The 24027-nt window shown below is 52.1% G+C and overlaps 1 protein-coding gene across 10 annotated transcripts in view; it reads right to left on the bottom strand.

Annotated features, from left to right (window-relative positions):
• Positions 1-2351: 2351 nt before the first annotated feature.
• The window catches only part of Dlg4 (discs large MAGUK scaffold protein 4), a 28034-nt gene continuing 6358 nt past the window's right edge, over positions 2352-24027 (bottom strand). For 2 of the 10 annotated variants that reach the window (XM_029483256.1, XM_021175397.2), the window contains 19 exons: positions 20485-20550; positions 17026-17079; positions 16824-16874; positions 16489-16613; positions 16222-16391; positions 15990-16126; positions 15703-15847; positions 8443-8738; positions 8178-8280; positions 7900-8014; positions 6368-6544; positions 6076-6112; positions 5956-5983; positions 5778-5825; positions 5600-5701; positions 5139-5311; positions 4115-4224; positions 3518-3609; positions 2352-3296 (listed from right to left, as the gene is read on the bottom strand). In XM_029483256.1, coding sequence (XP_029339116.1) covers positions 3190-3296; positions 3518-3609; positions 4115-4224; positions 5139-5311; positions 5600-5701; positions 5778-5825; positions 5956-5983; positions 6076-6112; positions 6368-6544; positions 7900-8014; positions 8178-8280; positions 8443-8738; positions 15703-15847; positions 15990-16126; positions 16222-16391; positions 16489-16613; positions 16824-16874; positions 17026-17079; positions 20485-20550 — 2136 coding nt within the window. In that variant the 3' untranslated portion in view covers positions 2352-3189. Of the gene's footprint in view, positions 3297-3517; positions 3610-4114; positions 4225-5138; positions 5312-5599; positions 5702-5777; positions 5826-5955; positions 5984-6075; positions 6113-6367; positions 6545-7899; positions 8015-8177; positions 8281-8442; positions 8739-15702; positions 15848-15989; positions 16127-16221; positions 16392-16488; positions 16614-16823; positions 16884-17025; positions 17080-17606; positions 17664-20385; positions 20551-23407; positions 23477-24027 lie in introns of those variants that run through there. The other 8 variants (XM_029483255.1, XM_029483259.1, XM_029483258.1 and 5 more) reach the window with 7 other exon arrangements.

Here is a 24027-nt window from a genome sequence, read left to right as displayed (position 1 = left end):
CAGAAAATCTTCTCCTCCAAGTTGGCCTCTGATCCCCCCACACACACATGTACCTTGGTGTATGCACACATGCATGCTAGTCTGCACACGCTTGCGCATGGGTGCCCATGCACACACAAACACACACATGAATCTAAGAAGCAACTGAAAAAGGAGGGGAAAAATCAACAATAAAACGACAGGGTCTGAAGAGATGGATCGGTGGTTAAGGGCACCCAGCTCGAGGTCCCAAGTGTGGGCCCCAGCACCCAGCTCATAAGCATCTGTAATCCTGCTCCAGGGAGCCCAGCACTCTCTTCTGCTCTCCTGGGGGCACCCACAAGCACCTGGTATGCACTCGCATAGACACACACTCAAGTAAATTGAATTTTTTTTAATTAAAAGCAGTAATAATGCAGACTTTGAGCCTGGTATGGTGGTGCACATTTGTAATCCCGGCGCTCAGGACGCTGTAGCAGGATGACAAGTTCAAGGTCAGTCTGGGAAACTTAATAACAAAGAAACAAAGCTGAGAGCTATACCCCTTCTAAGTAAAGGCTCCTCAGCTCCTTGGACCCAGACTCCTTAAGGCACCTGCCTCAGTTCCTCCATTTCTCCTTTTGGCTCCTGACAGAGACCATCAGCATAGCCTCATCTACACAGCATCAAGCTAAGAGAATTATCTGAAAGTCCCAATCTAAAGCAACAAGATGTCAGAACCATGGGGAGCTTTCCTGACATTCAGACCCCGGGTTCTAACCCCCACCCCCATGCTTGCAAAGGTGAGCCTCTTGGGTCAGGATGCCGTAAGGATAATTGCACTGGACAATGCAGAGTCACACGTTTATGTGACAGCCAGCAGTCCAATGACTCTGCTTTGACTGTTGGATGGCATGTCCTCCCCAGAATCACTTCCTCTAGGTTGGCCTTTTGCAGCCATCTCTTATCTTGGCTCAGGGATGGCCACAGAAACTGCCCTTTTGCAACTATTGAGGATTTAAGAACTCTTAGGCTCCCCACCTCAGCCTTCTAGTGCACAAGCTTGTGAAAGTGTGTGTGTGTGTGTGTGTGTGTGTGTGTGTGTGTGTGTGTGTGTGTGTGTTTCCCTGACAGACAGACGTGGGGATGGCATCACAGCTGGTGCCAGGAGGTGGCTTATCTGTCAAGTTCTGAAATTAAGTGCTCATTTTCATTTCTCCAGCTTTTCTATCTGCGGTCACATTTCTGTTTTCTTAGCCACAATATTTACCAAGTCTCCCTCAAGTCCCACAAAGTGGCACACAAAGAAATCCAACAGTGACTATTCATACGGCATCCTTCATCCAGCAAACTCCTGAAAAGATTCTGTCCACACAGAGCTGTGGTGGTGCACACCTTTAGTCCCAGCACTTGGGAGGCAGAGGCGTGCAGATCTCTGAGTTAGAGGCCAACCTGTCCTACAGAGCGAGATCCAGGACAGCCAGGGCTACACAGAGAAACAATGTCTGGAAAAAAATAAAACAAACAAATACACAAAATATTCTGTCCACAACCCCATAAATATAACGAAGAATGCTTCCTCTATGCAGCCCCACCTTTAATGGGTCAACCTAGAGTTTTTCGGCTTTAAAACAATACCAAGAAATATACATTCGGTAGAAACTATTTTTTTGTTTTTGTTGCATTTTGTTTGACCTTTTAAAGTAGCTTCATTCTGAAGCTCAGACTAGATAGCCTGGGATGACCCTGAACTCCCAATGCTCTTGTTTCAGCTTCCCAAATGCTGGGATTACAGGCATATGCCTCCATAACTGGGTCTCCATTTTTTTTTAATCTTTTTATCTTTTTATGGACTAGTCATGTACTGGGTGGCACTTGATGCTGAGCAGCAGTAGTGTCAGCTCCCAGGCCATCACACGAGCTGTTCAGTGCTTTGTGACACAACAGGCTTTGCCAACCTCTGGCCTATGCACTGAGCCTTTAAGGATGGGTGGAGCCGAGTCCTGATGTTCGGCCGGTTAGGTATATTGAATTTGTACATCCTGGATAGTTTTATACATAGGTCCTCTTCACTCCACTGTAAGCCGAGGAGCCTCTGTATTTTTCTTTAGGGATGAATGTGCTGTCACTAGGGATGAGGCCAGCTAGGGGGAGTGGTCAGGGCTAGACTGAGCTTGCAGGGATCAATGGCGAGTCTGCCAGGGGCTAACCCAGCTCCTGCTCTTCCCAGGCCCAGCGGTGGCAGCTCTGTCTGCCTCGGTCTGGTAAGTCCTTCCCAGAACCCCTTTAGGCACCCTATACTCTGTGAGGTAAGGAAGGACCTGAAGTTCTCAGAGCCACCCATCCCAGGGCACTTCCCTCCCTCACCCCAAAGAACCAGGCCACACACGGGGTTTCAAGTGTCTGTCTCTTCCTTTCACTCTCTCAAAAGAAAAAAATAAATAAATTGCAGAAGGCGGCAGCATTTCCTGTCCTCCCCTGGCTCCCGGACACCCAACCCCTGACCCTTTGCCCCCCCACCCCCTCCCACATTCCCCACTCCCCAGACCCATCCCTCCCCTTTTCCCAAAAAAATAAAATCAAATAAAATCAAATCAAATCCCAGAAAAAAAAAAGCCACAGTTAGACCTTCCACTCATGCAAACCGGCAAAGAAAAAAGGTGGGAGGTGTGTGAAAGACAGGGGGACACTCAGGAGAGCCCCCCTGCTTCTCCCCCCAAAAACCACCTTTGAGAAGAAAAGAATGGAGAAAATAAAGGAGAACTCAAACGGCATGGGGAGTTATGATGGGGCAGGGGTGACCCCAGCCCCTGCCTCGGGAGAGCGCGGAAGCCTGTGGCCCTGCATCCCTACAGCGGGTACTCCTTGAGAGGGGCCCTGACTTCTGGAATGTGTGTGGGAGAAAATGGGGAGGGCAGAGGCCCCCAGTGGGTCTGTGTGTGCATGGGGGCGGGCAGGGGTAGGAGTCTTAAGGAGCAAGGGCTCGGAACCAGGAGCCCAGCTCCACCCCCCCAGGCCCCAGGTTCCTGGGGTCTAGGGGCCCTGATCTGGGGTGCAGGGATACATGCAGAGAGGAGTGTCCTCCCTCCAATGGGCTCGATCCAGTCAGAAAGGAAATAAATAAGAAGGGTGGGAAGGAAGGCTGGGGTACGAAGGGCTTGGGCTATTCAGTCCAGACCAAGGGCCCAGGTGGTGGAGGCAGGGTGAGTCCAGGCCAAGCCAGGGCAGGAGTCAGAGTCTCTCTCGGGCTGGGACCCAGATGTAGGGGCCTGAGAGGTCTTCGATGACACGTTTCACTTTGTGATAGATCTCTTCAAAGCTGTCGCCCTCTACGATGGCTGCAAGTCAGGCAGAGCAGCAAGTGAGGCCAAGGTCACAAAGACATGTGACCAGGGAGCCCGAAGCCCGGAGCACCTCCTAGTCCTTCAGCCAGGAGCCATGGGTCCCTGAGCCCACTGACAAGACCCCTCTTCTCACACCGGCCGCACCCAGTAGGGCAGCTCCATCAAATCTCAGCACACCCTGGCCTCGGGGCTCACGGGACCGCCTGGCCTCTCACCTGAGAAGCACTCCGTGAACTCCTGCTCCAGCTTCGTGGCCCTGTCGAAGGCTTTCCGGGCTTGCTCCTCTGTGATCCGCTTATTGATCTCTCTGTCAAGAGGGAGAGAGACACAGACGTGAGGGCTAGGTCCCTCTCTGCATTTTTACCTCCTTCCTGGCAGGCTGCATTACAACTTCTTTCATAGTTGGAGCACACAGCAAACGATATCATTTCTGATATCCTCTGGAGCTACAGATGTGCTCACGCCAACCCACCCCATCCAGGACCTCTGAAACGCATCCTTTCAGCCTTTAGCCCCATAGAAGGAATTCAGACTGACTCCCAGTTAGTTGCCTCTGAGGTTCTGGTTTGCCCCAGCCTGTGTATGCCCCAGGGGGGCTCCTGAGAACTGTAGGCCTGCCTAACCCAAGGCAGGAGAAGGGGGAAAGGCCCCCCATTGTTTCAAGCCCTGACTCTCAACTCTCAATGCAGCTCTTTGAACACTGTGGGAGTTGCTGTCCCAGGTTCTGAGAGGACAGATCAAGGTGGGGGACCTTGAGAGCCCAGGGTCACAGATGGAGGGAGCAGAGGGGGAGCCCCTGGGACCATACTCACAGCACATTCTCCAGGGAGCGGGGACGGATGAAGATGGCGATAGGGTGCAGGTGGGCCGCCTGCAGCCGCCGCACGGCATTGGCTGAGACATCAAGGATGCAGTGCTTCCCCTGGGGGCAGGCAGGGTGGGCGGAGGGGGACCAGCAGGTAGCAGGAAGGACAGACAGAGGTGCCAGGAAGAGACAGAGAATATAGGAGGGTGGGGGCGGGAGGTTGGCCAAAGGGAAAGTGACAGATGCCAAGGGACATGTAGGCAAGAGAAGAGAAAGAGGGATGTAGGCAGAGTGACCAATAGGGAGGAGGGGGGACAGGAAGACGGAAGGCCAAGCACAGGAGGGCAGGAAGGGGGCAAAACAGAGTGTAGGAGATGGGGGAGAGGGCCCGAAAGGTGAAAGTGGAGCAAAGGCAAGAGGGGTGATAGAGGTGGGATGCAGAGGGCAGAGCCGGGCAGGCGGGCAAAGACAGTGAAGGGAGAAGATAACAGAATTAGGATAGAGGGAGGAGGAGGGGAGGACGGACAGAGGACAGACAGATGGAAGGAATGGGAGAGACAGATGGGAGGGAGGGGAGGCAGATGGAGAAAAGAGCCACAGAGGGAGGACAGGCAGAGTGAGGAGTGTTAGGGAAAAGGGGGATAAAGGAGGATGAGAGAGAGGGTAGTGGGGACCCCCCCCCATTTAAAAAGGGAAGGAGCAGAGGGGAGTCAGGAAGAAAGAAAGGAACAAGTTGGGGAAGGCAAAGCCACCAAAGGCAAAAGCCCGAGACGAGAGGAAAATGGGGCAAGGAGAGAGAAGCAGGAGAGACGAGGACAGATGGCATTGTGGGGCAGGGGTCAGGAAGCAAGGGGAGCGGGCCACAGAAGAGCAGGCGGTCAGAGTTGCCCGAGAGGAGAAGGAGGTGGAGGAGCGGAGTGCAGACCCAGCAGGGAAAGAGACAGAGAGAAAGAGAGTTAGAGAGAGCTGGAAGAGGCCATGGGGTAGGGAGCGGGCAGGAGGAAGAGGACCACGTGCCAGCCAGCTCTTACCTGCTCTGCTACCTCTCGCACAGACTGGACGCTGGTCCCGTAGAGGTGGCTGTTGTACTGGCCAGCCTCAATGAACTTGTGCGCCTGAATGTCCTTCTCCATTTTCTCCCGGGAGGAGACAAAGTGGTAATCGCGGCCGTCTATCTCATATTCCCGCTTAGGACGTGTCGTATCTGCCAAGAAGTTATCCCGCCCCACAAAGATCTAACCACCACCCCTCGATGCCAGCCTATTATCAGCCAGCCCCCCAGAGTACCCAGAGAGACTGAGACGAAGGTGGGACAGAACTGCCACCCTGGGGCCTGCCAGGCTCTGGCCCAGCCTTGTTGGCTGCAGACATAAAAGCCCTCCTCTAAGGTGATCTGTGTCCTGCTTTACTCCAGTGTCGCGGCCCTGACAAAGTGAGACTCCTTGGGTCCCCCAACTCCAACTCCACAGAGATCCAAGGTCCCCGTACTCACGAGGGACACAGGATCCAAACTTGTCGGGGAACTCGGAGAGAAGATCATCGTTGGCACGGTCTTTGGTAGGCCCAAGGATGATGATGGGGCGAGCGTAGTGCACTGGGGAGAAATGGTTTGGCTCAGGCAGCCAGCAAAGCAGGCGGGCAGAAGGGCCGAGGCTGGGGCAGAGGCTCACCTTCCATCTGCGTCACCGTCTCATAGCTCAGAACCGAGTCTTCTCGACCTGGTAGGAGACAGGGCATATCGGCAAGGGGCTCTGCAAGGCAGATGACCTGGAGACCATCTCGCCTGCTTTGCCCAAGGGGAACTCCATGTTCGGCTCATCCCACAGCTTTCCAATTAATTCTACCTACCCTGTGATCCAGAGCTGGAGCCCCAGTCCTAGAAGAAAAAGCAGTTCTCGTGGTAGGCTCGGGATTTAGAGGCCACCCCGACCACTTCTCCCCCACGTTCCTCATCTACCTTCCACCTACCTTGGCCTTTAACCTTGACCACTCTCGTCGCTCGACCCTATGGGATACATGGAGGAAGAGCGGGGGACAGTCGAGAAATGCTCAGTGAGGTCCTCTGGTCCAGGTGAGAACCCCATCTTCCAGCAGCACCTGGTCCCTATGTCCCTCATGGAGGAGACGTCTCTCCCAGAGGTTGATGGGAGCTACGGTCCCCAGCAGATTCCCAAGAGTCCCCTACTGAATGCCCACCCTGGGGGACCATGTGGACCTAGACGTCTCTATCAGGAAAGCTTCAGGGCCCCAGGAGCCTCACCGCCGTTTGCTGGGAATGAAGCCAATGTCATCGGTCTCACTGTCAGAGTGGACCCGCCGCGCTTGCCACCACTCTTCGTCGCTGGCATCAATTACATGAAGCACATCCCCAAAGTGGAAGCTCAGGGCCTGGCTCAAGAAACCGCAGTCCTTGGTCTTGTCGTAGTCAAACAGGGCCCTGGATAGCACAGGTGACTATGGGTCAGGGCCTGGCTGAGGACCCCAGGAAAGATTCACCAGGCACCCCGAGAGCCAGCCAAATTCTGGACAAGGGATCTGCAGGCAAGGTATGAACCTCCCGGTGGCACACACACACATACACACACACACACACACACACACACACACAGTAAGCAATCTCCAACCTGCCTAAGGACAAAAAGCTCTGGGAAGTTTCTGAAAGAACAAAGGTGCAGAGAAAAGCAGTGGGGCTGGGGAGAAAGAAAAGCCCCTGAGTCATGCAGTGAGAACTAAATGACCCCCAGCACCTGCTAGCCTCCCACAGGGAGGGAGCACTTAGGTGTGGGTCTCTAAGACGTAACACAGACATCCAGGAGAAACACAGCAAGCTGAGTCTAAGACATGTTGGCTGTGACAAGCATGTGGACAACCCAATGGAGATGGCCTAAAGGCAACATCCAGAATGGTTGGAACCTCCAAGAAGGCATCCCACCAGGGCACACAGCTCTCAGGGACACCAGTATAGCAGAGGGCAGATAAGACCAGCCACCTGAACAAAGAAAGCAGATGGAGGGGAGAGGCAGGGAAGGTGGGGGAAGGAGACCTCGACGCCTTATGAAGAGACAGGAAGGGGACTCATAAGAAAAGAGGCCCTAAGAAGGGAGAAAATGCTACTGAGCACTCAGGAGGTGAGCTGAGGTAGATTTGGTTTCGGTGCCTGCCTAACATGTACGGAGCCCTGGATTCAATCCCTAGCACAGAGATGGAAGGAAGGGCAAGAAGTAAGAAAGACAGGCAGCGGGCACAGAGGAGCTGCAGTCCTTCCACAGAGGCTTCCCACAAGGATGCCAAGCTGGAGAAAGACTCAAAATATCCCAAAGCTGGGCATGGTGACAAGTGCCTGTATCTATGGCAGGAAGATTATTAAAGCACAGGGGTTCAAACTCAGCCTAGGAGATAAGGGAGGGAGGGAGGGAGGGAGGGAGGGAGGGAGGAGAGGAGGGAGGGAGAGAGAGGGAGCTAGAGACGCCTGCTGCATCACACACTGGCCTTAGGTCCTACCATGAGAGCCATCGGTTAGTGCTTGTGTGACCGGGACCTAGAAGGCAATTCAGACACTTGGGGCAGACACTAAGTTTCAACCAGATAATATACTCCAGAAAACCAGTGTGTGCAGCCAAGTCTATGAACCCATGGCTAAGGGTCACGTCTGGGTGGGAGAGGAGAAGGGCAAGATTTAGGGAAGGAGCTGTGTGGGGGATGGGCAGGAGTTCATGGAGGCCTCCAGAGCCACGCCCAGGACGCTTCTTACCTGATATAGAAGCCCAGAGCCACGCCCAGGATGCTTCTTACCTGATATAGAAGCCCCGCTTAGGGTTGCTTCGCAGAGATGCGGTCCCTGAGCCCAGGCTGCTATTCATAAGCTGTTCCCGAAGATCATGGATCTTGGCCTCGAATCGACTATACTCTGAGAAAGGACAAGAAGGTTCTGGAACTCTGCCCCACCCTAATGCCACACCCCGCCAACCCTCACCCCTACCCCTACTGAGACCACCCGTCCGTCCATCAGCTAAAGAGACAATGCTGAGGACCATCTTAGCCAACAAGACAGGGAAGCTTAGGCGTGGTACCTTCTGGTTTATACTGAGCGATGATCGTGACCGTCTGACCCGCGTTCTTCAGGGCAATGGCAGCCTGTTCATGACTGGCATTGCGGAGGTCAACACCATTGACCTAGAAAGGGGAGAAGACATTGTCACCTGGGATGGGAAGACAATTTGGGACTGAGTCAGGGAGTGGTCCAACCGGACCTGGCTTGAACCCATCGAGCCCCTCCCCAAGAGCATAGGACTCTCTTTGGTGGGCAGTGTAGACCCTTGCACAGGCCTCTCTCACCGACAGGATCTGGTCCCCCTTCCGTAGCTCCCCACTGAGGTCAGCTGGACCCCCAGCAAGGATGAAGGAGATGAAGATGCCTTCACCGTCCTCGCCGCCCACAATGTTGAAGCCCAGGCCGGTGGAGCCCCGATGGATCACGATCCGCCTTGGTTCCCGGGGAATATCTTCCTCCCCTAGCAGGTCCTTAGCCACGGGGGAGTAGCGCCGAGGGGAAGTGGGGGTCATGGCTGTGGGGTAGTCGGTGCCCAAGTAGCTGCTATGACTGATCTCATTGTCCAGATGCTGAGAATACGCTGAGGGGAGACAGGGTGAGATGAAAACGCTTTGACGGTGGTACCCACCCTTCCACCCTCTCCAGAGGGAGCCCAGAGCCAGGCTCAGTCAAAGAGGAATTATTCTGCCAAAACCCGCAGCAGCAGGGGTCAGAAGTTTACAGATGACATCAAAGGGTAAGGATCTGAAGGTCGTATGTCTTTAGTATGGCAGGAATGGGAACAACAGAGGAATATTAGCATCATGCTCTTTCAGACTGCCTTCTGGTTAAAGTGTCTCTCGGGTCTCTCAATCCACAGTATTTCTCTCCCTTTGCCCAGTCATTCCTGGTTTCTGTTTGTTGGTTGGGTGGTTGGGGGGGAGGTTGGTTGTTTGTTTTGGTTTTGGTTTAATTGGGTCATTTGTCTAAAGTATTTTCCCACATTCTTTGAGGCCTAGCAGTCTGCTTGTTTCCCCGTGGTCTTACTTAGCCTGTGCCCGGCTCAGCACCTTTTTTGTTTTCCCAGGTTTGTCCTAGAGGCTCTCAGTAGGCTCAGATTCAACGTTAAAATGTTCACCCAGGGTGGAGTCCTGTGCCTCCCAAAGAATGCAGTGAAGTCTGCGGGTGTGGTACCCACACTTCAGATCCACTGGGGCAGAGGAAGCACAGTGAGTTCCAGGCCAGCCCGGGCTACATAGTAAGACCCTGTCTCGAAAGGAAAGGGGAAGTGGGGGCCTGTCTGCCTGACTTTCTTGAACTGGCAGGTTCTGAGGTCATCCGTCTGATCTGCCCATTACAACGTGTTTTATCAGGCTCCTTCCGTAGTCCTTGCAGGCATTCGAGATGGTGTCTAAGGCTGACGCTCAAAGAGACTGCCAAGTGTTAATGCTGTACAATCATTAATAAGATTTTTTAGAAAGGACTCTCCTACCTGCTGAGTGCTGTGTTCGAGCCTACTATCCCACTATTGCAAACCAAAGGCCAGCGTGGGTTACATGAGGACTTTGAAGCTAGCCTGTGCTACATAATGAGACCTTATCTCAAAACAAAAACGGTAAGAAAACATACAGACCCACACATGCGTGCACACAAGAACTGCTGCCCGGCAACCTTGAGCTTACTCTGTGATAAGCTTACCCAGAGGAGATGGAGTGGATGACTGATTCTCTCCCTTACTTACTTTTCCAGAGAGAAACGGTATGCCTCTAGATAACCTAGCGTCCTCCAAAGGTAACAAGGGAAAATTATCTTGTCGTGAAGAAGGGAACGCAGACTTTGCTCAGCCTGGACATTCACTGCATGACAGACCCCCAGCCTGTGTCCATCTGATCAAGTTTGGTTTGAGTTTTACTTTCAAAGATCTATGTTCCTTAGGCCTTGGCTGAGCTCAATCGATCCTCCCACTTCACACCTTTGAGTACCTAGATCTACAAACATCCACCGCCATGCCTGATTCCCAACAGTTTTTTAAAAGGTATTATTATGACCTCGTGTGTTTGCATATAAAATAAGTTATGTAAGGCCAGAGAAATCCTCTTCAACATGGCTCCTGTGACCTTAATAATCCGGGGCCTCTCCCATGAAGCCCTCTAGTATGACAATATTAAGACTTTTACATTTATGTATTTATTTTTTCTGAGTTGGTTGTTTGGTGATGGTGGTGGTGGTGTGTGTGTGTGTGCGTATGCATGCACAAGAATGGAGGCCAAAGGTTCAAGGGTCTTCCCAAAATCATTCTCCAGCTTAATTTTTTATTTGTTTATTCATTTGTTTGTTAGTTTATATACAGGATTTCACTACCTAGCTCTGTCTGACTGTTCTGGAACTCACTATGTAGACCAGGCTATCCTTGAACTCACAGAGATCCACTGACATCTGCCTCCCCAGTGCTGGGATTGAATGTGTGCATCACAAGACCCAGTTCCACCTCACTTTTTGAGACATGGTCTCTAGCTGAATCTAGAGCTCACAGAGTGGACTAGCTGGCCAGTAAGCTCCAGGAATCCGTCTGTCTCTGCACACCCTTCAGAGTCAGGATGGCAGATGTGCACCACAGCACCCAGCTTTTTGTGGGAGTGTTGGGGACCCCAACTCTGGCCTTTGTGCTTGTGTAGCAAGCACTTTACCACCTGAGCCACCTCCGTAGCCCGATTTAAAAACAGAACCAAAAAACAGGGCCTTGGGGCTAGAGCAATGGCTCAGCGGTTAAGAGCACTGACTGTTTTTCCAGAGGTCCTGAGTTCAATTCCCAGCAACCACATGGTGGCTCACAGCCATCTGTAATGGGATCCAATGCCCTTTTCTGGTGTCTGAAGAGAATGACAACATAATCACATACATTAAATAAATAAATAATTTAAAAAAAAAAAAAAAAAAAAAAACAGGGCCTCACCGGGCGTGGTGGCACACACCTTTAATCCCAGCACTTGGGAGGCAGAGGCAGGTGGATTTCTGGGTTTGAGACCAGCCTGGTCTACAGAGTGAGTTCCAGGACAGCCACGGCTACACAGAGAAGCCCTGTCTCAAAAAAAAAAAAAAAAAAAAAAAACAGGGCCTCATATAGCCTAGGCCCTCAAACTCACTGTGTAATCTTGAATTTCTGATCCTTCACCTCCTCCTCCTCCTGACCACTAGGAGCATGTACCATAATACCCAGTTTTACCCAGCCCTGGGGATAAAACCTAAGATTTCATGTATACTGGGAAAGCACTCTACCCGCTAAACACATCCCCAGCCATTTTTTTTGAGGCAGGATCTATGAAGCTCAGGCGCCCCTTAAAATCTCAATCGCCCTACAAACCTATGTTTCCAAGTGTACTCTACCCCTCCTGTCTCGTCTCTTGTCTTATGCTTCTTGCCCAAGACTGGAAACCATCCCTTTTCCCAAGGAAACCCAAGTTAATTTTGGTAAGTTCAGAAATAGTACCAGAGGCTGGATGGTGATGGGGTACACATTTAGTCCCAGCACTCTGGAGGCAGAGACAGAAAGATCTCTGAGTTCAAGGCCAGCCTGGTCTACAGAGCAAGTGCCAGGACAGCCAGGGCTACACAGAGAAACCTTGTCTCAAAAACAAACAAAAACCCAAAACAACAACAAAATAGTACCAGAAATCTGGATATGATCATACACACTCATAATTCCAGCCCCAGGAGGCTGAGGCAGGAGGACCACTACCAGCTTAAGGACAGTCTTGGCTACAGAGTGAGACTTTGTTTCAAAAAGAAAAAGTAAAAAACAAATAGTGCCATTAAATTTGAATATGGTGTAACATGTTTCATATTTGATAAAGGAAATAATATCTCATTCTTTCCCAAGAGAATGTCTTAGCTACTCTCCCACACATTTTTCCAATTGAACTTTAAGATGCAACATAAATTCTGAAATTCTGATTAGTATTCCATAAGATGTATAATGTGAGGAAGGTTGAGATCTTTTACATATTAAGATTTTTCTATACAGGCTCGGTGGATAAAGATTCCTGCCAACCAAGCCTGACAACTCGAGCTCAATCCCCAGCACCCACACGGTGGAAGGAGAAAGCTGACTCCCACAAATGGTCCTCCAATCTCTATACACTCACTATGACATGTGAGCCTGTGAGCACACACACGTGTGAACACACACACGCACACACACACACATACAAATTAAATAAATGTTTTAAAAAGTAGCTTTAAATTTTTTCCACCTAGAAACATTGTTTTATTCCCTTCAGTAAAACTTCATTGCTTTTGCTGGGTGGTGTTGGTGCAAACCTTTAATCCCAGCACTTGGGATTAAAGCAAAAGCAGGTGGGTCTCTTAAATGTAAGGCCAGCCTGGTCTACAGAGTGAGTTTCAGGACAGCCAGGACTACGCAGAGAAGCCCTGACTGGGGGGCTGGGAGATACCATCATGTTCAATGGATGGGGTGGTGCCCACCCACAGACCCAGCACTAAGGAGGCAGAGGCAGGTGGATCTCTGTGAGTTCCAGGCCAGCCTGGTCTTTATAATGACTGGTCTATATAACAAGTTCCAAGCTAGCCAGAGCCACATAATGAGACTCTGTCACAAAAAAAAAAGTTAACCCCTTTTTTCAACTTATTATATTTCTTGTCCAATTTATCTCTCTGTCAAATGACAAAGGTGTCCTTTTCCTGTTTCCCATTCTAACCATAACAATCAAAACACCCTGACAAGTTTACCCTAGCAAAGTTATCCTGGTTGAGAATCACACTGCTTTTGAGTCAAATAAAACAAAAAGAGTAAGCGAACGTTATATTTGAAAACAGAGAAACCAGGGATGGCAGGCCAGCTTAGCAGTTAGAGCACTTACCCTGGTTCAGCTGCTAGCACCCTCTAACTCCAGTCCCAGGGGACCTGAGACCTCAACACACTTCTGACTTCCATGGGCACAGACCACACATGGACAGACATGCCAGCAAAGCAAGAAAACACATTTAAAACAAGGTAAAGAAGTCTTTTTTTAAAAGCCTTACAAATGGCCGGGAGTGGTGGCACACGCCTTTAATCCCAGCACTCAGGAGGCAGAGGCAGGCGGATTTCTGAGTTCCAGGACAGCCAGGGCTATACAGAGAAACCCTGTCTCGAAAAAACAAAAACAAACAAAAAAAAAGCCTTACAAAAGAAGGAGGAAGGGGAAAAGTTTGGCTGGGTATGGCAGCATGGCCTGAAATCCCAGCATAACTGTGTCTCAATAAAAGGTGTACACCTTTGATCTGGCACTGGAAGGGGGTGGGAGCTGAGGCAGATGAATCTCTCTGAGTTCAAGGCCCAGCCTGGTCTACATAGTTCCAGGACAGCCAGAGCTGACTTGTAAAACCTTGTCTTGGAAAAACAAAACAAAATATAAGAAAACAAAACAAGACAAGTAACGGGGTGGGTGAGACCACTGAATAGGTTAAGGTGCTTGCTACCAAGTTTGATGACCTGGTGTGAACCCCAGAACCCACATGGTAGATGAGAGAACAGACCTTCACCAGTTGTCTGTGACCTGTACACACACCATGGCACATCCATATCCACACAAATACACACAAATAAATAAATAAGCCCCCTTTTGTTCTAATTTTGAAAAAAAAAAAAAAAGAATTGGTATAATGGGGCCAGGCATGATGATAAACATCTTTAATCCCAGCACTTGGGAAGCTGAGTTCGAAGCCAGTCTGGTCCGCTTAGTAAGTTCAGGAGAGCCAGGGCTACACAGAGAAACCCTGGGTTGAAACAACAACAAAAAGATACCTATAAATAAAACCAAGCGTGGTGACACACACCTGTAATCCCAGCACTCAGGAGGCTAACACAAGTGAACTAGCACAAGTTCAAAGCCAGCCTGGCCTACATAGGGAATAGCTGGGGCTACACAGAAAAGCCCTGTCCAAAAAAAAGGGGGGGCGGCGGGAGGGAATGAAGCCCTCTGAGGATTCTTTCTCACTTTCCATAATAAATCTATGTTCCCTCTACTAAGAGGAAGGCTGGGGGAGAAAGTATTCAGGGCTGTGAGGCCTGTGGGTGTCCTTCAGTGGTGAGCACTCGTTCAACGTGCACAAGGTCCTGGGTTCCACTCCTGTCGCCATTTCAAGAAAAAAAATATATAAGTAACTTGTTTGTTTGTCTGTTTGTGTTTTTCGAGACAGGGTTTCTCTCTATGTCCCTGGCTGTCCTGGAACTCACTCTGTAGACCAGGCTGGCCTCGCACTCATAGGGATCCATCAGCCTCTGCCTCCCGAGTGCTGGGATTCAAGGTGTGCACCACCACGCCTGGCTACGTAATTTTTTCTGATTATTGGAAATTCCGGGAATAATGTTCTTCTGGGAAGAGAGAGCAGCACATGGAGAAGGCGCTGGATGGCAGTGAGGGGTAACCTCAGGAAGAGGCCTCCTTGCCTAACACCTGGAGTATCAGGCACACTGCTGGAATTTACTCGTGGGGAAGGTCTGCTGCTGGTGGCTAGTGTCATGAAACCTCTGCTCCTGGGTTTACTGAAGGCTGTCATTTGAAAACAGATGTTGAGTATCAATTGCCTCTCACATCTACACCTGATCTTCTTTTTTTTTTTTTTTTGACAGGTTCTCCTCTCACTGTGTAGCTCAGGCTAGCCTGGAACATCCAATCCTCCTGCCTCTGGCTCCAGAATGCTGAGATTAGAGATATGAGCCACCACAACCTTCCTTCTCACTTCTTAATATTCATCTCAAGAGGTTTTCAGTTTTGGTGTTCCTCAAACAAACCTTATTCTGTGACAGTGTTTTCCTCTTAATGAGCTGCCGTCTTTGGGTACCTAACTGGGGTGTTCTAAACATAAGCCTATCTGTTCCAGGGGACAGCTGGCCTCTGTGCTCCTTCTTACACAATGTCTTCATAACCATGTCAATTGTCCTTATAAAGGCGAAGCTTTTGCCCTCTCCTCTTTTTTCCCCCATTTTCTCAGTCTCAAGTAGCCCAGGCTGGCCTCAAACTTGCTATGTAGCCCAGGATAGACCTGAACTCCCGACTTTCCTGCCTCTACCTTCCGAAAAGCAGGTATATCCCATCACATCCAGTTCTTTTCCGACAATTGCTGGGGTTGGGGATGGGGGAAGGTATAGAGACAAGGTTTTTCCCTATGTAGCCCTGGCTGTCCTGGAACTGGTTTTGTAGATCAGGCTAGCCTCAGGCTCAAGAGATCTGTCTGCCTCTGCCTCTCCAGTGCTGGAGTTAAAGGCGTGTGTCACCACTGCCCGGCTCGATTACTACACTTTTAAAGAACGTGAGAATTATCGTATACTTGAGGATTTGATTGGAACCATAAAGCCAAGTGAGCCTGTGTCCCGGGGACAGAAGATCAGTGATCCTTTCTAGAGCTTCTCCAGGATCGATTTTCCACCTTCTCCCCAACCACCACAAGGGTCAGAGGTGATGGTTATTCCACGGAAATAGGCCCGAGGTGCTGTCATGGGACTGCATGTCTTAGGAATTACTAGGGTGGGTCAGGAGGAGCTTTGAGGTTTGGAGGGCTCTCACAGGTTGTGATGTCTGGGGGAGCATAGCTGTCACTCAGGTAGGCATTGCTGGGCTTGGCCACCTTTAGGTACACAACGTCATATGTGTTCTTCAGGGCTGCCACGGCGTCCTCGTGCATGACGTCCTCTAGCCCCACACTGTTGACCTGGGAGGGGGGGGTCAAGGGAAGCAAAGCTCAGACAGAGCCAGAGACGGACGGCGGCAGACAGGCACGGTCATACGGTGAGGGTCCCAAGCCTACAAAGGGAGCCCTGAGTCTGGGCCACACCCCTGGTTGAGGTCCTCACCGCCAGGATCTTGTCTCCAATCTGCAACCGGCCATCCTTGTGGGCAGCGCCTCCTTCGATGATCTTGGTTACGTAGATGCTATTATCTCCAGGGATGTGCTGGTTCCCAACGCCCCCTGCGATGCTGAAGCCAAGTCCTACATGGGAGGGAGAGGAGAGATGGCTGTCACAGGCCGGGGGAGCGGGCCCTGGAGGCGGGGAGAGGAGACAAGGGGTGATTGACAAGTACCACCTTTAGGCCCTTTGATAAGCTTGATCTCCATGATCTTCTCAGCTGGGGGTTTCCGGCGCATGACGTAGAGGCGAACGATGGAACCCGCCTCTTTGAGGGCCTCCACCGCAGCCGAATGGGTCACCTCCCGGACATCCACTTCATTGACAAACAGGATGCTGTCGTTGACCCTGGGAAAAGCAGCGTGGGCCTGAGCCGGGAGCTTCCCACTGCCCAGCCCTTCCTTTCCAGGGTACCAGCTCTCTCAATGCTGTCTTCTCTCCCCACCTGAGGCGGCCATCCTGGGCTGCAGCCCCACCAGGAATGATCTTGGTGATAAAGATGGATGGGTCGTCACCGATGTGCGGGTTGTCGGTGCCACCTGCGATGCTGAAGCCCAGACCTGAGTTACCCTGGGGAAAAAAGAGGGTAAGAAGGTGAGGTCCCCTTACTGCCTAATTCCGTCAAAGGGAAACAGGAATGAGACAGGATCAAGAAGTGTGACTAGAACGCACACGGACACAGTTAAGAGTCTGGACACCTAGGAAACACAAGCACAAAAAGAGAAGCACCAGTCCGGGCCAAGGGACCTGGGGGGGGCTTGGGGGGGGGCTGGCGCTCACCCTTTCCAATGTGATCTCCTCATACTCCATCTCCCCCTCTGTTCCGTTCACCTGCAACTCCAGCACGGGGCAGAAACACAAAAACAGTAAGACAAACATTCTGACCAGAGACCATGCCCCTCCCTCCCCACATAGAGATTCACTCCCTCCGCCTCTCAGACCCTACTGCTATGGCCCCAGTGCCAAAATCTAAACAACTCACATATCCTGGGGCTTCTAGGGTGTCCGTGTTGACAATCACAGGGGGAGAATTGGCCTGTGAGAGGAGACAGAAGACAAAAGGCTGCCTCAGTCTGGACTCCAGAGGGAGTCTGTACCAAAGGTGGGTCCTACCAATCTGGATCCCCTTTTAGCTACGTAGTCAAACCCACTCTGCCACCTGCAGAGCAACTCAAGGGCCAACTCAAGGGCCCAACCTCAGTCTACATCACACAAACATGCACGCTCGAGTACACACACACACACACACACACACACACACAAAACTTTGCCCACCCCAGGCCCCTGTATGTTTAAGGAGGTATAAGAAAAGGGAAGAGACAGACAGCCAGACGGAGAGGGGAACAACAGATGGTAAAGAGTGGGAAAGGAGGGGCATGCTGGGGGGGGATGCTTCTCACCGGATGTAACACTACAGGGTGTTACATGCATTACGTGCTACGCATTACACCCCAGGGTTCAGGCCCACTAGCCCTGCTCTCCCCTTTGTGGCCCTTTTCCTGTCTCTATACCTTCACAATCATCCAAATATCTTGATAACCCTTCCCCAAATTTGTCCCTCACCTTGGCATACATTTGCTCTAAATCTTGCGCCATGAGAATCCGGGGTTTCCCCAGCTTCTGGTCCCTCCCTCTCTCTCACCCACCCGCCATCCAATCCACCCCTTCCTCCAGGGACCAGGTTGCCTAGCAACAGTATCTAAGACCAGCCAAGACCTGGGGAGACCCACCTCCAGGAGGCCTGGTAGTCAGGACAACGGGTGGGGGCGTGGCCTAAGGTACGACAGACTCCCTAGAGCAAAGGACTCGATGAGTCCCATCTCTCAGGCTCTAGACCCGCCTACCGCTAGCCAGCCCATGAGGCCAGGAGGATTCTATTCGTGGGCGTGGGCGCAATGCATCCTGAATAAACCTGCCTTCCTCTCTGCTTAGAGCCCCTCACCCTATGCAGTGCAAAGAACATCAGGAAGGAGGAATTGTAAAAAGCATCCAGAACCTAGCCTGCTCCTCTACTGCCTCCCCTCCTCCCTGCCCCCACGTCATTAAGGAAAGGGTTAAAGCGAGGCGTGCCCTGGTCCCTGACGTCAGTGGCCTCAACGCAGCCCAGCCTGGTCTCTAGCTAAACTGCAGGGCGGGGCCAGCTTTAGAATTGTCCTAGGGGCTTCCCCAATTGCCAGGGCAACCGAAGCCACGTCTCTATGGCAATGAGGTGAGGCTGCCAAGAGACTCCTTCCGGGGGTCCCCAATCTATTTCCTCCTTAGACAAATATTTGAAACCGACCAAGCGTGAGGATTCCCAGTCCCCTTCCTAGGTTCTCCCTCTCCTACCAAGGTCTCTCTTCTCTCTTACTGCTATTTCTCAAGCCCAGAAACTCCCAGCCATTTCAAGCCCCATAATAGATTCTATCCCCATGAATCAACTGTCATTTTCTCCTCCAAGGAAGCGCTGTTGTCTAGCCAATAGTCACTGGCTGCTGAAGTCATCCACAATCTCACCCTCCGTGGCACACAGCCTCTGACCCTCCTTATCCTACAACCTCTCTCCACACCCCGCTGGTCCCTCCCTAACTAGTCTTTGTCTCTACTCTCACCCCACACCCTCCCTGGATCCTTGTCCCCAGCCTTCAGTTTTCCAAAATCTCCCAACCCCAACGACATTCTCCACCCCTTCCCTGTCTCCGTACCAGCCTTCAAGCTCTGTCCCCCGCCCCCCAGCATCTCCTATCCTCACCTGCCACCTCTCTAAAGAAAGAGAGAGCCTCGTTCTTCTTTACCTCATCCTGGACCCCTTAAAGGTCTATCCCCCAGTCTCAGTCTTCCACCTTCAACCCACTCCCCGTTTTCTGTGGATATTGGGGCATCTCCCATCCCTTGGCGGAAGCCCTGACCTGAGGCTTCCTCTGGCACTCTTCCAGACACTCCTTGAGAGCTCTGATACCACACTCCCCAGCACTGTAGTACCACTACCCCTCAAGAGCCTTGTTCCCCTCCCCACCCAAGACATAATGGCCCCATCTTGCAAAAGACATCTGGAATCTTCTTTAACTTCCTGAGGCCGGGAGTTTGCACGCAAATATTCTCCATGGCTCCCACCCCCTGCACTTCATTTTCCTTGGTCTCAAGCAGCCCCAATTCCACAGTCTGGCCCTCCATGCTGCAAGACCCTTGCCCTTCCCACTTTCCTCCAACTCCTCCCTTAGCCAATGTCCTGCCTCATCCCCTGGCTCACAAGCACCGCCCCCCATCTTCTTAGTGAAATGTCAGCAACTGGGGTCCCCCTTCCTAGAGCATCCCATGCTTCTGCCCCACCCCCACCCCCCAGTATCCTCCTCAGTCTCACAGCTTGTGTCACTGAAAGAAGAGACTGTGAGAAGTTGGGCTAGGAGATAAAAGGCCTCTCCGGACTATAAGGGGTGGGGGGGTGGGGGGACCACACTGCAAGCACAAAGGGGTAGGGGAAGGGGAACAAACAGGTGGGCATATATAATAATGATGCCGGGATGCCAGAAAAAGGTGTGGATGGAGGCGAGACCCGCAGGAAGCTGGGAAAGAAACAGGGAGCTGGAGGACAGACAGGGAGGACAGACAGGGAGGACTGACTGCTCAAACCAGAAGAGGATTGATCAGGCCACAGAGGCCTGAGCTGGGGATCAGCGAGAGGGGGAAGGAGATGCATGCGTGGGAGGAAGAGAGAGACAGCATCAAGAACCAGCCAGCCAGCCCCAGCCAGCCAGCAAGGGGGGGGGGGGGCGGTGCACAGGAGGGGAGCAAAGACTGGGGCACAGGAAGAGGCAGAAAGGACCAAGACTTGAAGTCTCAGTCCAGCCAGATGGAAAGAGCTGGAGACTCGGGAACAGGCAGAGCCAGGCCCAGAGGCGGAGGTTGGGGGAGGAGATGGGGAAAGGGACAGGAGCAAATGAGGGCACCAGGAGCTTGGAACAGAGCTCTGGACACAGAAAACTGAAGCGGGCACTGGGGGTGTGGAGGAATGACGAGCGGCGCCCTGGGATTGGGGGGCACTTCTTGGGGGATCCATCCATCCTTTTAACACACCAAACATACACAAAAGCATACGTTCTGACTGGCTTTAGGTTCCGAGCCCACTCCCACTTGCCTGGACTATTTCTCTTCTGCGAGACCAAAGTGTTTCCAGAGTCTAGCCCCATCCCCAATCCAAAAGTATACACCCCCACCCGCATCCCAACCCCAGGAGTCCAAGGCCCTGATGCCAAGCCACCCCATCTTTTCCCCCATATCTCTTGCCCTACCGGCCCTTGGGGGATTGCTGCAGCTCCGAGGCTCCGAGGGCAGCACTGGGGAGGGGGCCGCCAGGGTCTCCTACCTTGAGGGGGGAGAGGTGGGCGTGGCCCACGACCCCGTGGACGGCCTCGAGGTGGGACAAGTTCCTCTCCGCCACGTGCACCAGCTCGGGGGCGTTTACCTGGTTGGGGAGGTGGGCCGGGCTGTGTTCCAGAGGGGGCGTGTCTTCATCTTGGTAGCGGTATTTCTGGGGATGGGGACCGAGGCAGCGTCACTGGGCCAGCCCAGAGCCTCTAGCTTCAGGCGCCCGCCCGGACCGCCTCTTTTTCCCAGAGCAGTGCAGTGCGGAAGGCCCTAGGGCCTGACCAACTCCTCCCCCTCCCTCTCCTCCAGCCCATTGGCTCCCCCTCTCTCCACCCTCCCGACAGCCCCCTCTCCAGCCAAGGCCTCAGCACCTCTCTCATCTCTACCCAAGTCCAGGCTCCATCCTCCAACTTCCGACTCATATCCTATGGCTCTGGCAGTCTACCTCACACCCCCATCGTTGTCTTCATACTTTTCCCAAGCAAGCTTTGATCTTCCACACCATCCTTTTAAGAGTTCTAGCAGCTGACCCTTGTACCCTCATGTATCCCCAAGTTCTTTGTTCCATCATCATCCCCCAATCCCACACTCCACCCTACCCTTAGCACCCCAGCCTCCCCACTGCAGCCTCTCCCAGATAAGCAACTGACTCTCCAGCACCTTGCATGCCTGAAACAGGAACCAAAGTCAGATACTTCAGCTAGAAAGTACTCATCCCCCAGCAGCCCTTAAGCAGGACAAGGCTAAACCTATCCCACTCTTTCTTCCTTGGCCTCACTCACTCCCAATTACTCAGCAAAGGGGCCCCAGAAGCCAGCCAGCTAATCCGGATATACTAGACAGGGATGGAATGGGGGAGGAATCAGGCAACGGAGGCAGGAAGCTCAGGTGGGAAGCGGGTTGAAGAAATGAGTGTCAGGCCCCCTGATGTCAGGCCCCCTGATGGAGGACGACAATACAATGCTCAAACTGAATTTCTGGTCTCCCCTGACTTCTGGAGGTAAAGGGCTCAACATGACTCCCAATTAACCAGCCCCCAGAACAAGAGCCTCCCACACCGGCTTAATAGCAACATCAGTAAATAAGATTAACTGGGGGTCAGAGAGAGGCGGCAGCTTTGCCCCTTCCACATCTGCCTCTACTATGCCCTTCTAGGCCCCTCCCCTTCAGAGTTGACCTGGACAGAAGCTGAACTATCCCAACTCCAGACTCCAGAGAAGAAGGGAAAGAGTACCAGATGCAGGTCTCCAGGCCGCTAGTACACACGGGCAGAATTTCCCTCCCAAGGTCTCTGAGAAAGTGAGGGTACCGGCATTTAGGGGGTGACATAGCAAAACGGAGAAGGAATTGTATTGAGGACCACTGATGTCTGATGATTCTGATAACTCTGGGAATGAGGAATCAGGCTGACTGTAGAGTAGGCATATAGTAAGAGAATTAGAGGAGGCATATGGTCCTGTCAACAAAAGACTCAGACCCAGAGGCACCCAGAGTTAAGCAGCACCCAGAGTTAAGCAGCACCCTGAGCATGATGGTGCACGCCTTTAATCCCAGTGCTTGGGAGGCAGAGGCAAGCAGATCTCTGAGAATTCCAGGCCAGCCTGGTCTTATAGAAAGTTCCAGACCAGGTAGGGTTACATAGCGAGACGCTGTCTCAATAAATAAACAAAATAAACAAATAAAAACACCCTACGTGTTTGAAGAGCTTTAAAGAAGGGAAAGAGGACTCACCAAATATGGATCACAGATTCAGAGAACGCTAAGCTCAGTAAGTGTCAGTAGCATGGGGAAGGAGAATAGAGAGGAGAGAATCCGGCTTGGTAGTGGATGCATAAATTTCTCTGTGCTCTGGAAGCAGAGGCAGAGGGCTGAGAAGTTCAAGGTCACCCACGACTACATAGTGAGTTCAGGACCAGCCAGAACCCTATTTTAACCCTCTCCTGCCACAAAAGAAAAAGAGGAAGGAAGGTAAGGAAAGAACAGGCATAATAGCCCTTCTCGAAGGCTGAGCTGTCGGGGACTAGCAGTTCTGAATAGCAGGTCCATTCTGACCACCACACAAGCCGAGGGATAAATGCCCCAGACAATAAACGCCAATAGGAGTTGCCCTGAATTCCCTGCAAGATAAATTAAACAGGAGCAAAGCTTGCACCTCCCAAGTTTTGGAGACTGGGGAGAACCCGAGTCTAGTGTCTCTTCATGGTCACCCCACTTAACAGGAAACTTCTAAATCCGAGGAACGGCCAGGCGCACTAAAGAAAATGGAGACGCGAAGGGAGACAAGCATTTATTCTAGACAAGAACCAAAGAAGATCTTTTCTCATGGTGATCCCCATATCTCCCTGTTCCATCCTTATGGTGGGGAGGGACTTACATCTGACACTAAAGAAAAAGGCTTTGTAGACTGGGGGATGACGTGTGGGGACTGAGGACCACAGAATGGAGAACCAGAGTTCTCACAATGTAATGGAAGAATTAAGGCCTATGGTCAGTCCTCGGGAATGTTACAGCCCTCAGGACTCTGCAGGGTAGAACAACTCTGACGCTGCAAACACCGGGCTGGGGAGGTCGACCCCTCTCAGTCCTGGATTACAAAGCAGCTGAAACCAAACAGGAAGGAGGACATATCTCTAACCCACTGGTATGCAGGGCCCTGACTGGCAGGCACGCTATGCTACTGGGACAAGTCTGCACCCCCAATATATTAGGATTTGAAACAAGGACAAGACCTGAGGGTGGGTCACAGATGATGGCCCTGTGGTTCCTTCCCTGTACCTTCAAAACCCCAGCTGCACAGAATGACCTGGAACCGGGGCTTGCACCCCAAAAATACAGGGGTGTGGGTTAAAGTGGATAACAAGAGGTACAACCCACTGCGCTTGTTTTCAAGAAGTTGCGACCCAGAGACCCCACGCCAAGCAGAGGGAAGAGCAACAGCACTTGAAGCTCTTGAGATTGGGGGGTTGGGGGGGCGGTCTGGGATGAGGGAAGCGGGCCAGATCCCGTACCGCGGCACGTACCACGCAGAGACACATGGAGGCGAATCTGTTCCGAGTCGACATGAAGAAGGGGAGGGGGACTAAGGGGAGGGTATGGGTGGGATAGCAAGGGTGCTGGGTTGGGGAGGGGGAGGGGCCGAGGGGGCGGGGGCTGCGGCGGCCGCGGCGACAGGAGGCTGCGGCCAGGGAAAAGGGGGGGCGGCGCCTGCGCAGTACGGGAGAGCGTCATGATGGGAGGGAAGGGTGAGGGGAGACCCTCTTGGCTACCAACTTCTTTCGATTCTAGCTATTTCCCCACCGTCTTCTACTTCCCACGGTATACTCCTGTTTCGACCCCTCTACAGATACTGATACTGGGAAAATTAGCACCTTGTCTCTGGTTCTCAGGGACCCCTTATTTCACCTAATTCACCACCATCCCCAAAACACTGGCTTTCTATTACAAAACCCACTGGGTATCTCATTAGTACTGTACTCCTAGGCTACAGGGGAGGCAGCAGCATTTCTCTGTATCACTTCTGAGAATCACTAGGGATCTCACAAGCACCCACCCTAAGCCTTTTTACTGTAAACATCCCATAAGGCTCCAAAGCATCTCTGGCAGAGTCCCTGCAGCCCATCTCATTACTAGACACTGCTTC

This window comes from Mus caroli, chromosome 11 (genome assembly GCF_900094665.2).
Source record: "Mus caroli chromosome 11, CAROLI_EIJ_v1.1, whole genome shotgun sequence".
In the NCBI taxonomy this organism is placed as follows: Eukaryota; Metazoa; Chordata; class Mammalia; order Rodentia; family Muridae; genus Mus; species Mus caroli.
This window is presented reverse-complemented; position numbering and strand designations above follow the sequence as displayed.